The 17,072-nt window shown below is 43.5% G+C and overlaps 1 protein-coding gene across 2 annotated transcripts in view; it reads left to right on the plus strand.

The window, feature by feature from the left end:
* Positions 1 to 10,149: 10,149 nt before the first annotated feature.
* Positions 10,150 to 17,072, plus strand: part of LOC120529827 (phosphatase and actin regulator 1-like) — a 269,957-nt gene continuing 263,034 nt past the window's right edge. The window contains exons 1-2 of one of the 2 annotated variants that reach the window (XM_039754013.1): positions 10,150 to 10,242; positions 10,734 to 10,880. In XM_039754013.1, coding sequence (XP_039609947.1) covers positions 10,239 to 10,242; positions 10,734 to 10,880 — 151 coding nt within the window. In that variant the 5' untranslated portion in view covers positions 10,150 to 10,238. The remainder of the gene's footprint in view (positions 10,243 to 10,733; positions 10,881 to 17,072) is intronic. The other variant, XM_039754010.1, reaches the window with a different exon arrangement.

Consider the following 17,072-nt stretch of genomic DNA (forward strand, 5'->3'; position numbering starts at 1 on the left):
CGCGCGCAGGCGCAGGCGCAGAATCCACCGCTGGGAGAATGCGAAGGATTAGATCGTGAAGGAGCAGGCGGTGTTTGGTTTGGATTTCTTTCTTACTGATGGAACTGCTTTAGATTATAATAGAATAAGGGTTGTCTCTAATCAATCTGGAATTTACTTTAGTGTTAATGCCATCCCAGTTGTATCAGTGTAAGCGTTGTCATACAGTCGCCCAAGACGCTGAAGCTGCCTACTTAGTCGCAAGCTACTTATGCTGATTTTCCGGTCCACCTTCCAATCCTGGTGTACATTCGGGGCCAGAAGTTTTGAGAATGACACAAATTTTACTTTTCACAAAGTCTGCTGCCTCCGTTTGTATGATGGCACTTCCATCTACTCCAGAATGTTATGAAGAGGGCTCAGGTGATTTGCAATTAAGTCCCTCTTTGCCATGAAAATGAACTTCATCCCAAAAAACCACTGCATGTTTGCCCCGCCTCTAAAGGACCTGCTGACGTCATTTCAGTGATCTTCTCGTTCACACAGGTGAGAGTGTCGATGAGGACAAGGCTGGAGATCACATTGCCATGCTGATTGAGTTACAATAGAGATGTTACGAAGGCGTCAGGACTCCCCAGAAAGTCCAGCAAGTTCCAGGAGCGTCTCCTAAAGTTGATCCAGCTGCGGGCACCACCAGTGCAGGGCTTAGTCAGGAATGGCAACAGGCAGGTGTGAGTGAGGCAAAGACTTTTGAAGGATGGGTGTCAAGAAGGGGACAGACTGATATTTTGGGATTGGACTGCTGGGGTCAAGTCATTTGCTGTGATGAATCCCCTTTCTGATTGTTTGGGGCATCTGGAAAAAAGAAAAGAAAAGGTGAGTGGCACCACCATCAGTCCTGTGCCATGCTAACAGTAAAGCATCCCAAGACCATTCATGTCACATGGGGGTGCTTCTCAGTCAAGGGAGTGTAGGGCTCACTCACAATTGTGCCTAAGAACACAGCGATGACATAACGAATGGGACCCAAACATCCTCCGAGAGCAACGTCTCCCCACCATCCAAGAGCAGTTTGGTGACCAAAATGATGGCGCACCGGGCCATATAAGGCAACAGTGAGAACTGAGTGGCTTGGGCAACAAAACATTGAAATTTTGGATCCATGGTCAGGAAACTCCCCAGACCTCAATCCCATTGAGAACTTGTGGTCAAGAGGCGGGTGGACAAACAAAATCCCACAAATTCGGATTCTGCAAGAATGGGCTGCTGCCATCAGTCAGGATTGGACTCGGAAGTTGATTGACAGACAGCATGTCAGGGCGAATTGCAGAGGTCTTGAAAACGAAAGAAGGGCCAACACTGCAAATATGGACTCTGTGTATAAACTTCATGTCATTGTCAATAGAAGCCTTTGAAACTTCTGAACTGCTTGTAATTCTACTTCAGTACACCAGAGAAACAGCTGACACAAAGGTCTAATAACACTGAAGCAGCCAACTTTGTGAAAACCAACACTTGTGTCATTCTCAAAACTTTTGGCCACGATTGTATTGTGGATATTTAGACAGTAGGTGTCGCTGAAAATCTTTTTTTACTGTACATATTCATTTAGATCAACTTTAATAAATCCCAAGAGTATAGAGAGAGGTCAAGTAAAATGACCCCTTTTATTGGCTAACTAAAGAGATTACAATATGCAGGCGTTCGAGGCAACTCAGGCCTCTTCTTCAGGCGAGCTGTAATCCTGAAGAATTGAAGAATCCTGTTGCCTGAAGAAGGAGCCTGAGTTGCCTCGAAAGCTCACATATTGTAATCTCTTTAGTTAGCCAATAAAAGGGGTCATTTTACTTGACCTCCCACTACATTCACAATAGCTAACATGGTACTAAACCCCAAGGGGAAATTCAGATGCATATAGCAGCAAAAACATATCTCTCTATTATAAAAAAAAATCCTGGAAAGGAAAAGCAGGGCGACGAGACGTGAACTTCTCGTAAGACACATGAGACGCAAACAATATCAAATAAGAGCACGGCCAGCAAAACACTCAGTCGTGTAAAGGCACGTAGCACACACAGATCCTCTGCTCTCAGCACATATAAAGCGTATAAGGACAATACGTAAGGCAAAGCTCTCAATTTACCAGTCGATCTACGTTCCTACCCTCACCTATGGTCATGAGCGATGGGTAGTGACCGAAAGAACGAGATCGCGAATACAAGCGGCTGAAATGAGTTTCCTTCGCAGGGTGTCTGGGCTTTCCCTTAAGGATAGGGTGAGGAGCTCAGAGTAGAGCCACTGCTGCTCCGCATCGAGAGGAGTCAGATGAGGTGGCTCGGGCATCTGATCAGGATGCCTCCTGGACGCCTCCCTGGTGAGGTGTTCCGGGCACGTCCAACCGGGAGGAGGCCCCGGGGAAGACCCAGGACACGCTGGAGGGACTATGTCTCCCGGCTGTCCTGGGAACGCCTTGGGATTCTCCGGAAGAGCTGGAAGAAGTGGCGGGGGAGAGGGAAGTCTGGGCTTCTCTGCTTAAGCTGCTACCCCCGCGACCCGACCTCGGATAAGTGGAAGAGGATGGATGGATGGATGGATGGAGGACAATACGTTCTCGATGAAACGTCAACGACTAAGCCAAGAAGAAAGAGCAGCGCGGAGAAAAGAGACCCAAAAACACTGGAGAGAAAAAAGGCAGATAAGAGATTATGAAAGCAGCGGAATTCGAAAGGCTCAAACAAACGATGGTGCGATACACACGCAGAGAAAGGTAAAGAATATGAAAGCAGTCAAATTCGAAAGTATCGTAGCATCCCAGCCAGGTTGAAGCTTTTTTTGTTTTAAGTGACTGTTAGGTCCGATTGAGGGAGGGCGGAGTACAGCACTGAAGACTGATAGCGGGGTATTGATTGATGCGGTAAGGGGGGGTGTTGGAGAAGGTGCTAGAAAGTTGTGTTTGGGGTTACGAAGTCGGCGATTGTTCAAGTAAAACTTTTGTGACACTTTATTACGTCAGTCGCTACAGTATAAAAAAAAAAGATAGTAAGGATCGCATTGATGCAAAGAAAAGGAAATGAATCATCAGGACCAGGTGTGATTGGAAAAATAGCGGGACAAAGTGAGGTCAGAAATAAAAGGCAAAGAGCAGAAAACAAAGTCTTTTTCGCTTTCACATCATTCAATGCTCAAAACGTAGATTTACACAATAATGCACCATACGCTATGAGAATCTGTGGTCTCGCAACAGTTAAAGCAACGACAAGTTTAATCTCAAAGAAAACACAATTCGGTCAGGAGTATATTTATGATCACGGAGAAGCGATGCAAATTTTAACAGGCGACAAGAAAGGTAACGTATATATGCCACAAATAACATTAGACACCAAAGGAGTTCTTGATAGGCCTTTCGTATTAAAATGTTTACAGTTTCCCACCAGAACAGCTTTTGCTGTGACAATTATCAAATCACAGGGACAAACATTAGAAAAAGTCGGATTATTTATTAGAGAAACAGAAACGATATTCACTCACGGGCAGTTATACGTTGCTTTGTCACAATGTGTCTCCAAAAGACGGAATCAAATTTCAATGCGATCTTGAAGAAAAGGTAATTCCAAATATTGTTTTTAATGAAGCTTTAAAATGAAAGTGCAAATAATGAAATTGAAACAATTCCAAAGAAAAACAAAAGCGTTTAAAATTGTATATCCAATTACCCGCGAGAGACACTTTGACTTGCTCCCAGCTCTTAAAACAATGACAAGCGACAAGCAAGACACGCAGCTCGCAGCAGATGATCCGACCACTCCTCCTTGCGTGCGTTCAGCCACCCTAACCCTAACGCGAGCAGCAGAGACACGAAGTGGCAAAAAGGGCAGCGGCTGTACAGGCTTTAAAATGATCAACGGGCAGCTTCACAACGCGAGCAGCGTTACACCACATGTGAGAAAGAGATGTGACTACGTCCGGGGCCGGAAGTAAAAGCACAAGTATTGTTTTTACAACATCATGCGAGACAAGGCATTGAGCCATCATTTAAAACAAGTCCACGGACGTCTAACCTAGCAGTTGTTGGATTGCTTTTGGAAGACACGCATCATGTGGTCACAGCTCTTAAAACAACGACATTTGACAAGCAGAACAGGCAGCTCGCCGGCAGCAGAAAGCCAGCAGATGATCCGACGGCGTGCGTTCAGCCGCCCTGCCCTTCACAACACGAGCAGCCTTATACAGGGTGTGCACAAAGTCCATATACCCCTATCTTTAGGAGCATTTACAGGAATAACCATGACAATTTGGTTCCTGTGGACATCAGCCCAAGTCTTCCCGGTATTTCGAGGTGTGTTTCCGACATCCCGTCTGGTGCTGCCACACAAGAAATCGCAACAACGTGGCGGTCGTTCCAAGACGAAGCGATGGGTGACACAAGCGTTTTCACAATCGCGGAGCGTTTGGATGCTGACTTGGACAGACGTCAGGAAGCTTGTGATCTGATGCTGCACCAATTTCCGACAAATGCTGAGAAGGAAAAGGTTATGTTCTCTGACGAGTGCGCAATTTATCGCAGCTCCCGCAATCGAAACGGGTTTTTCTGGGGAAAAGAAAATCCACATTTCTTTGAAGAAATTGAGCATAACCCACCACATGTGATGATCTGGGCCGGAATGACAGCACAGCATTTGTTTGGCCCTTATTTTTTTGATGGTTCTGTTAACCAAATCAGTTATCTGGAAATGCTGAATGGCTGGCTCATCCCGCAACTGAGAAACCAGGGCATCCTTGACAGTGTTTGGTTTGAACAAGACGGGGCACCTGCCTATTTCGCAATCACCGTGCGTGATCACCTCAACAAAGTTTTTGGGAATCGTTGGATCAGACGAGGATCAAACAACAATCCCGCTCCTCTTCGGTGGCCTCCAAGAAGCCCTGATCTCACAACTCTGGGAGTTTATCAAAGTAGACGTGTGGAAGCGCAGTTATTCATCGAAAGATGAACTGAAACATGCGGTTCGCGCAGCGTTCCAGAAAGTCACCCCGCAAATGTTGCAGAACATGAGCAGGAGAACCTGGCGGCGGATTCGGCTATGCAGAGATCATGGAGGGACCCATACAGATGTTTTGGATTCCTAAGAGGTAACTTTTAGCTTTCAAAATCCTCCAAAAGATAGGGGTACAGTATATGGACTTTGTGCACACCCTGTACATCCTGCGAGAAAGAGGTGTGATCACACTCTGGACCGGAAATAAAGGACAAGTATTGTTTTTACAAAAGTTTTAAAAGTAAAAGTGGAAATAATGCATGTGTAACAATTCCCAAGAAAATAACAATCTCTTTAAATTGTATATCCGGTAAACGAAACACAGGGGTTGGTGAGCGAAGCGAGCAGGGGGTGGAGCCCCCTAGGAAAAACAAAGACACAGACTCGCAGGACAAACAATACAATCAATAGAGAGATAAATAATGTATGGAAGTCGTAAAATGAATGCAAGCGAACTTGAAGAGTATAAATATTTACTCTGGCACGTTGGATGGAAGTTCTGACTTACCTGACAGCAGCAGACATAAAAAAGGCTCAGTTTAGCACACCGTGGAGGAATGAGCTTGTGGCTAAATGTACTACAGGAGAGCCCCCTCTCCTGGGGGCATGCAATTTGAGACAGTGTTAACAATCAGCTATTCCCAAGTTGAATTATTAACATCTACACCATTCCAAAAACTCTAATTCTTTAATTTATGGTGTAGAACAAAACAACCAAAATATATATAGAATCCTAAAATACATTCATCAGTAACTACAAATACTGGAAGATACATATCTATGAATACAGAGGTACAATTTTTAAATAATATAAAGAAAAACGAGTCTTTGAAATTCCTAATAAACCCAGGGAATAGTCTTTGTTTCCATTACAAAATATGACTGATCTCACACATTCCTTGTGGACCTTCTTAACTCCATCCAATGCTGGTTGTTGTTTTTTTTTTTTTTCCTTTTGACTAGATTCAGGGAACATCCAGTAAGTACCATCCGTTATTTTAATTATCTGGAAGCTTCTCCATCCCATGTAGACCTCCACAACCACTTTGCCATAATTTGCAGTCCTTTTGTAATCCTCAAGACAATTACTCTTAGTCTCCTCTTCAGGCCTGCTTTTCCCCCTGTGACCGCTGGCCCCGGCACAGACAGACGGACAACATATTTTGCACCCACACACTGTTTATTTACACTATTTACACAATATTCAAAGTACGTACACTCACGAACCCCAGTGCTGCTGGCACCAAAGTCCAGGGCCCACAGTTTCTGTGCCTTGCTTCCTGGCCGCCTCCTGTCCTCTCTCAAGCTTCGCCAACACTGCCTCCCGACGTCCACCGCTGACTGGAGGGAGACGGCCCCTTTTATGGGAACCCGGACGGGTTCCAGCTGCTTCCCGGCTGCGCACTCGGAAGCCGTCCGTGTCTCCCTGGTCGTCTTCCCCCCGGCACTTCCTGGTGTGGCGGAAGTGCCGGGCTCCCGGGATAAACAGGCACTGGGGCGCCGACCGGTGGTGGCCACGGGTCCCTACAGGGCTGGGCTTCAAAGCCCCCTACCCGAGGCCCCCTGCATAACCAGGACGGACACCCCCACTCAATCTGGAGGAGGCACACGCCCTCCTCTGGTCCTCCAAGGCGTCCCGGCCGGGCTCCATCCCCGGCCAAAGACCACACGGGGTAAACCGGCATCGGGGCGCCGCCTGGCGGTGACCACGGGCCCCTACAGGGTAGGGCTTCCATGCCCTCGACCCGTGGCTCCCAACAGAACCAGGACGGACGCCCCCTCGCGGTCTGGAGGAGGCACAAGCCCTCCTCACGTCCTCCTAAAAACATGGAGGATCCCCTCTTTCCCCTTTCTTTCTTCTTTTGTCTTCCTCAGGAGGATGATGATCTTCCGATTGCACTTTCTATCAACATAGAAGCCCTTCCTGTCTCCCCCTTAGCTCTAACAGTCTTTTCAAAATAAACGTTCAGACCAGAATTGGAGTTTCAGTAAACCCCTCAATCTTAGTGTTCCAAGGGCGAAACTCTGGCTCACTGTGCCTTTGTCACAATGGGTCTAATGCTCTCTTCCTTTTACTTCAGATGTCAGAGCTAGGAATGACGACACACCCGTGTGGACTGTGTTCCAGTAAAATACTTGGAAAACCAATATGGACGCACCCCCAATAAAACCCTTTGTTGCGAAGAAATAGAAGTTGATAGCAACACATTAAGCTGAATTTTGTGTATTCAAATAGAAGTTGGACAGGACCGTGTGCACAACTGATTTAACGAGACACAAATAGACGGACATTTTAATAAACAGTAGAACACTAGAGCTTTCACTAGAATTCACAGTGCACGTCACCATTTTTGGGTTGACGTCATGATTGTCAGACAAACTCACACTTCATAGATCAGGGCTGAGAAAAAAAACAAAATCTGCAGGGGGTACCAAGGCCACGAGACCACCCAGTCCTCACTGGGCATTCTACCTGACATCAATGATCTCAATCAGTCCTTATGGTTTTCAGGCATCATGTGGAAGAATTACGCAATGAAGTGTCATGGGGACCTCTGGCCTTCAATCCATCAATGTAGGGACTGCATGGCGCCCTGATCAGGTGGTGATCGCCAACACAGCGAACTGGAAAAAGAACAGCAGAGAAAGTAGGGGTTAGTACGGATTGTGGACCCATGAAAAAAAAAAATTATTAAAAGCATATACAGAATATCAGGCTTACACTAAAATGAAGCTATGAGAAAGCCATGTTAACATAATAGGTTTTTATCAGTTTTTTGAAGTGCTCCGCCGTATTAGCCTGGTGAATTTCTGTCGGACAGCTATTCCAGATTTTAGGTGACTGACAGCAGAAGGCGCCTTGCCACTTCTTTTAAGTTTTGCTCTTCAAATTCCAAGCAGCCCCTCATTTGAAGATCTGAGGTTACGATTTGGAGTGTAAGGTGACAGACATTCTGAGATATAAGATGGAGCAGATTATTGAAGGCTTTGTAAACCATAAGCAAGATTTTCAAGTCAATTCTAAATGGCACAGGTAACCAGTGTAGTGACACTCAGACTGGGGTGATGTGCTCGGATTTTCGTTTCCTAGTTAAGATTCTAGCAGCTCCATTCTGCACTCATTACAATCGATTGGTGTCTTTTTTTGGGTGGTCCTGAGAGGAATGCGTTACAGTAATCTAGTCGACAAACAAACAAACAAAAGCGTGAACTCATTTTTCAGCATCTTGCAATTTTATAAAAGGTCTAACTAATGCTACATTTCTTAAGTGAAAAAATACTGTCCTGGTAATCTGATTAAAATGTGATTTAAAATTCAGGTCAGAGTCAATAGTTACCCCTAAATTCTTTACCTCTGCCTTGACTTTTAAGCCAGATGGATCAAGTTTATTTCTAATACCCTCATTATATCCATTTCTGCCAATTACGAGTGAAGTGAGTAGGGAGCAAAGCCCCCTAATATTTATATATTTATATTTATATTTACAGAGCTAAAAAAAGCCAAATTTACCCTGGGGAAATATAAAATTCTGTCCATCTTATATAGTGCCTTTCCTATCTATCTATCTATCTATCTATCTATCTATCTATCTATCTATCTATCTATCTATCTGTCTGTTTATTATATAGTGCCTTTCACATCTATCTATCTATCTATCTATCTATTATATAGTGCCTTTCCGATCTTTCTATCTATCATATAGTGCCTTTCTCTATCTATCTATCTATCTATCTATCTATCTATCTATCTATCTATCTATCTATCTGTCTGTCTGTTTATTATATAGTGCCTTTCACATCTATCTATCTATCTATCTATCTATCTATCTATCTATTATATAGTGCCTTTCCTATCTATCTATCATATAGTGCCTTTCATATCTATCTATCTATCTATCTATCTATCTTATCTATCTATCTATCTATCTATCTATCTATCTATCTATCTATCTATTATATAGTGCCTTTCACATCTATCTATCTATCTATCTATCTATCTATCTATCTATCTATCTATCTATCTATCTATCTGTCTGTCTGTTTATTATATAGTGCCTTTCACATCTATCTATCTATCTATCTATCTATCTATCTATCTATCTATCTATCTATCTATCTATCTATCTATTATATAGTGCCTTTCACATCTATCTATCTATCTATCTATTATATAGTGCCTTTCACATCTATCTATCTATCTATCTATCTATCTATCTATCTATCTATCTATCTATCTATCTATCTATCTATCTATTTGTCTAGTCAGAGGTGTACAAAGTGAATAGAACAGGACATAGGTGTGTTCCTTGTGCTGCTCCAGTGTTGCTCACACAGTCTTTGAGTCCAGGACACGGTAGGCTCATCAACCTGCATATCTGGTTCGTACTGAAGGCAGTGGCAAAATCAAAAGCAACATCATCACAGTGATGCCAGCTTTGTCCAGGTTAGAGTAAGTCTATGAAGCAGATAAATAATTGCATCCTCTGTTCCAATTTGTGTCTTATAGGCAGACTGCAGTGGGTTCAGGTGGTCTACCACAAGAGGACTTCCATAATCCCGGACCGGTTTTCTTGATGTCAGACAAAAGGACCGTCGGTAAATTAAGTGAAAAGGCTCCTGCTTTATTTGGAACAGGAACAATGCAGGTAAATACTATATATACATAGGAAAGGCACTATATAATTGATAAGAAAGACACAATAAAAGATATATATAGACATGAAAAGCACTATATAATATATATTAAAGGCATTGTTTGATTACAGATAGATAGATAGATCTCTTATTTAAGTAATCATCTATTCATGGTTATTTATTGATCTAAATATAGATTAGTGTTCTTTCTTGAAAGTTCTTGCGCGTAGTTCTTTTGGGAACCAAAAATTGTTTCCTGTGGCACCACTGTGAAGAACCATTTTGCCACCTTTTCCAAAAAGTGTATGCAACAATATCAAAGAGTTCAGTTTTTACTTTTTTTTCTTCACGTTCTTCATGCAAGTGGGGGCTTAGCGGAGGATTACACTACAGTGGTTACGAACAAGGGCTGGACGGCACAGCTGATTACTCATCGCAAGTGCGCATTTCCAGCCCATTAGTTCAATTTGCACGGTGTAATCGGCGGCGTATGAGAGGACGAGTGTACGGCGACTTTATCCGCGGCTATTACTGGATTTCTGGGTTTTTGGACTGGCAGACAAAAATCACAGAACTTCTTTGGCTTTAATGGGTATTTAAAACTTTTTGGAAGTGTTATGTCGATGCGCTTTTTGGCATTTTGTTTGTTATGCCGCAAAATATTGCGCTTTGAAAAACAGACGTGTTCTATCTATCTGTCTGTCTGTCTGTCTGCCTGCCTGTTTGTTCGCACGTCCGTCTGAATGTCTTCCTTCCTATGGCTTTACTTGAACACTCAAGCAGCTCCGTGCCACTGCTTGTCTTTTGGACGTTTCAGTTCCTCTCTCGGCTGCTCACACAGGTCTCTTCCATTGTCTGGTTCGCGGCAGAGCAGGTCTGCTCGTAGCGGTGGGCGGGCTTTGCGTGGCCCCCCATAGTACGGCTGACTCTGTCCTGTCATTCCTCACGCCGTGTCTCTTTTTCTCTCTCTCTCTTTTCTCTCTCTCTTTCTCTCCCCTCCTCCCTCCCTTCCTCCCCCCACTCCCCCCTTTTCTTATCACTCTCTGTTCTCCCCTCTTCTGTCGGGCTCCCGTTATCTCCCAGCTCGCCGGCCGACCCTGATTGCTGCTCACACATTAATGGCGGCTTCACTGGAGGAGGAAACAGATCGCCGGCCCATTAGAAGAGTCAGGTCTAAGAGCGACACCCCCTACCTCGCCGAGGCAAGGATCTCCTTGAACCTGGAGACAGGTATGGATCACACGGAGGGGGGAATGCATGCTAAAGCGGAGGGATGGGAAGCCGCCTCCCGTGAATCTGCGCCGGGTCTGACGTTACCGTTGGCATTGATCTTCCTTTGGACTGGCGCTGTTGGTTTTTTGAAATTCAATGCAGCATGGACGCATTCTTTAGGGCTTCGCAGTGTACAAAAGCAAGCATGCTGAAAAATGAATCGGATGAGATCCAGTGAGTACCCGTGGATAACGTGGAGGCTCCTTAAAATAGTTTTATTTCGATTGCTGTTGCCGCTTTGTGACACAGTCAAGCCTTGGGATGAATTCGCTTTGGAATGAATTGTTGGCGCATTAAGCGCGGGGCTTGGACTGTGTGAGTTTTATTTGCCTATTGGGAGAAAAATATCATATCTACAATGCGAAGTTTGAAAATGGCAACCGAATATCGAGAGTCTATATTGCTGCTGTGTTATAGCATATGTACTTTGACTAGTTAAGTTAGCTTCAAATACTTTTTGTGTGTTTGGTCTGTTTCACATGGGCGAAGTGCTTGTTCCCATTTGTCAATTCTCTGAGTGTCTCGCTGGGTCGTGTCATAAATAAAATTCCGTTTTTGCTCGTAGATTGCTCTTTCACTGTGTGCTCAGTGTGAGGCGACGAAAAAAAAGAACGTAAGTCATTGACGGGATGTGCCGCCGTGAAACATTCATTACGATACGATCTGAACTATTCACTTTGTGTGTAAAAAAAAAAAAAATAAAAATTAAAAAAGCAATTCTGATTTGTATGTGCAAAACGCCATGCGATGCAGGGGGAGGCTGTGATGCTTGCATTGTTGCCATGGCGACAGTGTGCCATGTTCACGTCTCAAAAGGTGCTCGGCGAAAGGTGGTCAGTGTGCAGGGACGGGAAACGGAAAAGCACATCCTCGCCAGGTCTATCTATCTATCTATCTATCTATCTATCTATCTATCTATCTATCTATCTATCTATCTATCTATCTATCTATCTATCTACCTTGAACTCAATGCTGCAGAGATTGGCTTCTAGTTCCCGTGAATCTCTAAGCATATTGTACAGTTCAGAGAATGGCTGGATTGGGAGCATCATTGAAATTAAAACTCGCCATTGCTTAGCGTTCAACCTCTGATCTTTGTTTTTTCTTCCCACATTGCAGACACCGGTTCAAATCCGATGCATTTAGAACGGCTATACGCGCAATAATGGTAGGGAGCTCTTCACAGCAGCGTGGTGCTGAAACGGTCAATGTGAATCAGCAAATCGTTAGCGCAGCGTCGCCACCCGACAGTAGCGGTGCGTTCAGACCGGCGATCGCAGCGCTGTTTGCGTCATGAAGTGGGCTGCTGGCTTGTGTGTCCAGATCACTAAGTGCACATAGGAGCTGAGAGACGTTTTCTTATTTTTAATATCCCAAAGTGAGCTGTTTAATGAACACAAGATATTTCCATACACTTGTGCTTCTGTTTGGTGGGAAAAATAAGCAAATAAATAACAATGTTACACATGCTGCATGTAACAGCCTGTACACACCCATTCTCACTCACTCTTTGGTTGGGCAAAGTCTGACATCCTAACCAGGTGGCTTTGGACAAAAAAATAAATAAATAAAAGAGAAAGAGTTCCTGGGTTCAAGTTCAGTGTGCCCAAACGAGGGGAGACAATTCAGTCCATCAGGCTCGTTTGTACAGCTGTCAGCTAAGCCGTCCCATTACCTCATCCAGACACTTCTGAAGCGTTGTCAGCGTCATGATTCAACTGCATCTTTCCCATCATTTAATGGTATCTCCTGCATCTATTATACATTATAAAACCTTGTCATAACCATTAGATAGCACCTTAAATAATTAACTGTATATTATTTTCTCAATATTATATCCATTATATAGTGCATTTATCATCTGTCTTTTGTATAGTACCATTCTCATTTATTATACAACACCTTTTCAAATCCGTTATATTGCGTCTTTTGTGTCTCCGAATATGTGTTTAATTTCTAGCTTTTCTATCTATCATGTAGTGTCTTTCTTACCTGTCTATTGTATACCATCATTCATATCTACCGACACATTGTCTTATCCATTATGTACTGCCTTTCCTATCTGTCTATTGTACAGCTTTGTTCACATCTACTATATAACATCTTGTCATATCCATTATATAGCACTTTTTCTATCTATCTATCTATCTATCTATCTATCTATCTATCTATCTATCTATCTCTATTATATAGTGCCTTTCATATCTATCTATCTATTATATAGCGCCTTTCACATCTATCTATTTATCTATCTATCTATCTATCTATCTATCTATCTATCTATCTATCTATCTATCTAGCGCCTTTCATGTCTATCTATCTATCTATCTATCTATCTATCTATCTATCTATCTATCTATCTATCTATCATATAGTGCCTTTCACATATCTATCTATCTATCTATCTATCTATCTATCTATCTATCTATCTATCTATCTATCTATCTATCTATCTATCTATCTATCTATTTCTGCCTTTTAAATCCATTTTATAGTGCCTTTCTTATCATAACTAAATATGTATTATTTTCTGCCTTTCCCATCTGTCTGTTGTATATCTTCATTCACATCTATCATATATCATTTTGTCTTTTCTATTATATAGCGCCTTTCATGTCTAAACATATTCTGTTTTCTGCCTTATGTGTCCATTGTGTTGTGCCTTTCTTACTTGTCTAGTGTATAGCTTTGATCACGTCTATTATATAACATCGTGTCATGTACTTTATATATTGTAGCACCTTTCATATCTAACTATCTCATATCTATTACACAGTATCTGTCCATGTCCATTATACTGTATCGTCCTTTCAGGTATACCCAGCTGTCTATTTTATAGTTCCTTTCATATTTCTATCTATTGTACCACACTCTTCCTCTCTCTTGGTCTGACCAATTGCTTCAGTTTTTTTTTTTTTTTATACAGATTTATTTTTCCACTTCTCAGTTATATGTTTTTAAATGTATCGCTTAGGGTTCACTTGTATGATTTGGCATTGACCCCTATTGTGAATGCCCCTTGTCCTGTGCTACCCTGTGGGCACCTTTTTTCTCCTGCCAGTCTCTCTATTTTCCTCAGCACCCAGTTGCCAACTCCGCCCAAACTTATCTGATGTCCCTGTATCTGTGAGACAGCAGCAGCAGCAGCAGCAGCCACTCTGCTGATGTGCCGCCCACTTTGGATTTGAATTCATATTTTTAAAATCTTCTTTATTTTCTTGTGTTGCTTCCTACGGTTTTCTTGGTGGCATTGTAAAGCACCGTGTGATGGTGCCACATCTATGACTGGCCCTCTGTAAGACTTAACTGATGTGTTAATAAAGGGGACAGTGTTTGTTTTTTCATGTGTGTGTCGGGGGTCCGCATATTCTTTTTCACACACAAGCGACGAGTGCCGGTGACATTCTGCATGTGCTGCTAAAGCTGATGTCAGTTGCGATTTTCAGTCACAGTCTTCATTTACTTCATCTTAGAAAGTCAGGAGCAGTTTGTGTGGTGACCGGTCACGTAGTGTGACACCTCCAGTGTCTCACGTCAACCATTGAGTGACAGGTGTAGTCACAGGGTGGCCTCCAATGAGTGCTCAAATAGAAGTGTAAGGCATACAGTTGAGCTGCCAGGAGTACGGGAGCGTAAGAAATCTGACGGATGAGAGGAGACCATTCTGTCCATCAGGCTTGTTTGTTTAGCTCAAAGCTACGCTGACCCCATATCTCATCCAGGTCATCCTTGATGGATGCCAAGGTTTCTCTTGAAAATTCTGGTATCTGTTCTGTAGAACCATAGTTTGACAGGGAGTCGAGAGTAGGGCTCTTTGAATTGGACGTGTCAGAAGCACAAGAAATGTGACAAACGAGAGGCAAGCATTCAGACTGTCGCACCCGTTTAGTGAAGCCGTCCCACCATCTCACCCTGGTTCTTCTTAAAGATTGTTGAGGTTTCTTCTTCAGCTCCGTGTCTCGGTAGTTTGTAGCTGATTCTCACAACTCTTTGCATAAAGAAGAGCTTCCTGGCTTCAGTTCTTCATGCACTTCCCTTCATTCCCGCTGGCAGTAAGTTGGTTCTGCTTTATCAATGGCTTGGAGGAGACCTTGTCCAGTCGGCAGCCGTCCACAGCTGGCATTTCAAGGCCCTATTGTGTCCTCTAAGGAATGGCCTTCTTCCTGCCACTCACCCTGTCACACCTGCAGCCCAAAGTCCCACTCTTCACAGTACAAACGGACACTCGCCTTTGTCACATGAGCTTGTGACCCTCAGAAACTTGTGTTCTGATTGGCTGGTGGCTTTGCCTCTGCCAGATCTCCTCCAATCGGAGTTTTTTCAAGTTTCTATTTGTGTAGGACACCACTGGACTCACGGACACTGATTTATTTATTTTGGCCATTTCTCTAAAAGGCAGACCTGCACTTCTAATGACGCTCCGTCTCCTTTCATTTCTTAATTGACATTTTCTTGTCCTTGTCACTGGAATATCATCCATGCAGGACTTGAGAGGGAGTAGTGACACACTGTCTGATCCAACTTTGCTTTAACAACACCATTTATTTCGATCGCATGTTTTCATACAGATGGCGGAGCTCAAAGTGCTTTACAAGATGAAGAAAGAAAAACGAAAAATATAAAAATAAAATTAGGGAGCACTAATTAACAAAGAATAAAGTGAGGTCTGATGGCAAGGGAGGACAGAAATAACAAACAGGACTGAAGAAAAAAAAAAAAACAAAATCTGCAGGGGTACTGAGGCCACACGACCACCCAGCCAGCCCCCTCTAGGCATTCTACCTGACATCAATGATCTCAATCAGTCCCCATGGCTTTCAGGCTTCATGTGGACGAGTCAGACAATGAGGGTCATGTGGACGTCTGGCCTTCAATCCACCAACTGCCTGGCGCCCTGATCAGGTGGTGATGGCGCAGAATGGCACCACAGAAAACTGGAAATAGAACAGCGGAGAAAGTCGGGGTTAGTAGGGAGTGTGGGGATTTGATAAAAATGATAATTCAATTCATATAAAGAATGTCAGAGTTACACTCAAATGACGCTGTGAGGAAGCCATGTTACAGTGATGTGTTTTTAGCAGTTTTTTGAAGAGCTCCACCGTATCAGCCTGGTGAGTTTCTATTGGTAAACCCGCATCCCAGATGTGAGGTGCATAACAGCAGAAGGCCATCGGCCTCACCACCACTTCTTTTAAGTTTCGCTCTTGGAAATTCTAAGCGGACCCTCATTTGAAGATCTAAGGTCACGATTTGGAGTGTAAGGTGACATAAGATGGAGCAGATTATCGAAGGCGTTCTAAACAAGTGGCTCCCAAACTTGGTCCTGGGGACTCCCTGAGGCTGCGGGTTTTTGTTCCAACCAACTTTCCTTTTTCATTGGACTTTTAGTCGAATTAAGTGAGTCCTTATTTCCCAATTTCTGTGTTTTGGAGTCAATATAGAAATTACAAACTAAGTCTGGTAGATTTTTTTATTAAAACTAAGGGGGCTCCACCCCCTGCTCACTTCGCTCGCCCACCCCCGGGTTTGCTTTACCAGATATACTATTTAAAGAGATTGTTATTTTCATGGGAATTGTTACATATGCATTATTTTCACTTTTACTTTAAAAATATTTTAATAAAACAATTCTTGTCCTTTATTTCCGGCCCCAGGTCTCGTATAACGCTGCTCACATTGTGAAGGGGAGACGGCTGAACGCACGCTAAGGAGATGCCGTCAGATCATCTGCTGTCTTTCTGCTGCTGGCGAGCTGCCGGTTCTGCTTGTCGCATGTCGTTGTTTTAAGAGCTGGGAGCACATGATGTGCGTCTGCCAAAAGCAATCCAACAGCTGCTAGGCTAGATGTCTGTGGACTTGTTTTAAATGGTGGCTCACTGCCTTGTCTCGCGTGATGTTGTAAAAACAATACTCGTCCTTCATTTCCAGCCCCGGGCGTGGTAACATCTCTTTCTTGCAGGACGTACTGTATAACGCTGGCCACGTTGTGAAGGGGGGCGGCTGAATGCACACTAAGGATAATCTGCTGTCTTTCTGCTGCTGATGCTGAGCTGCCTGTTCTTTTTGTCGCGCTGCACGTCGATCATTCAAAAGCCTGTACTGCAGCTGTCCTTTTGCCACTTTGCGTCTCTGCCGCTCGCGTTGCGAAGG

The sequence above is a fragment of the Polypterus senegalus genome, chromosome 5, assembly GCF_016835505.1.
Source record: "Polypterus senegalus isolate Bchr_013 chromosome 5, ASM1683550v1, whole genome shotgun sequence".
In the NCBI taxonomy this organism is placed as follows: Eukaryota; Metazoa; Chordata; class Cladistia; order Polypteriformes; family Polypteridae; genus Polypterus; species Polypterus senegalus.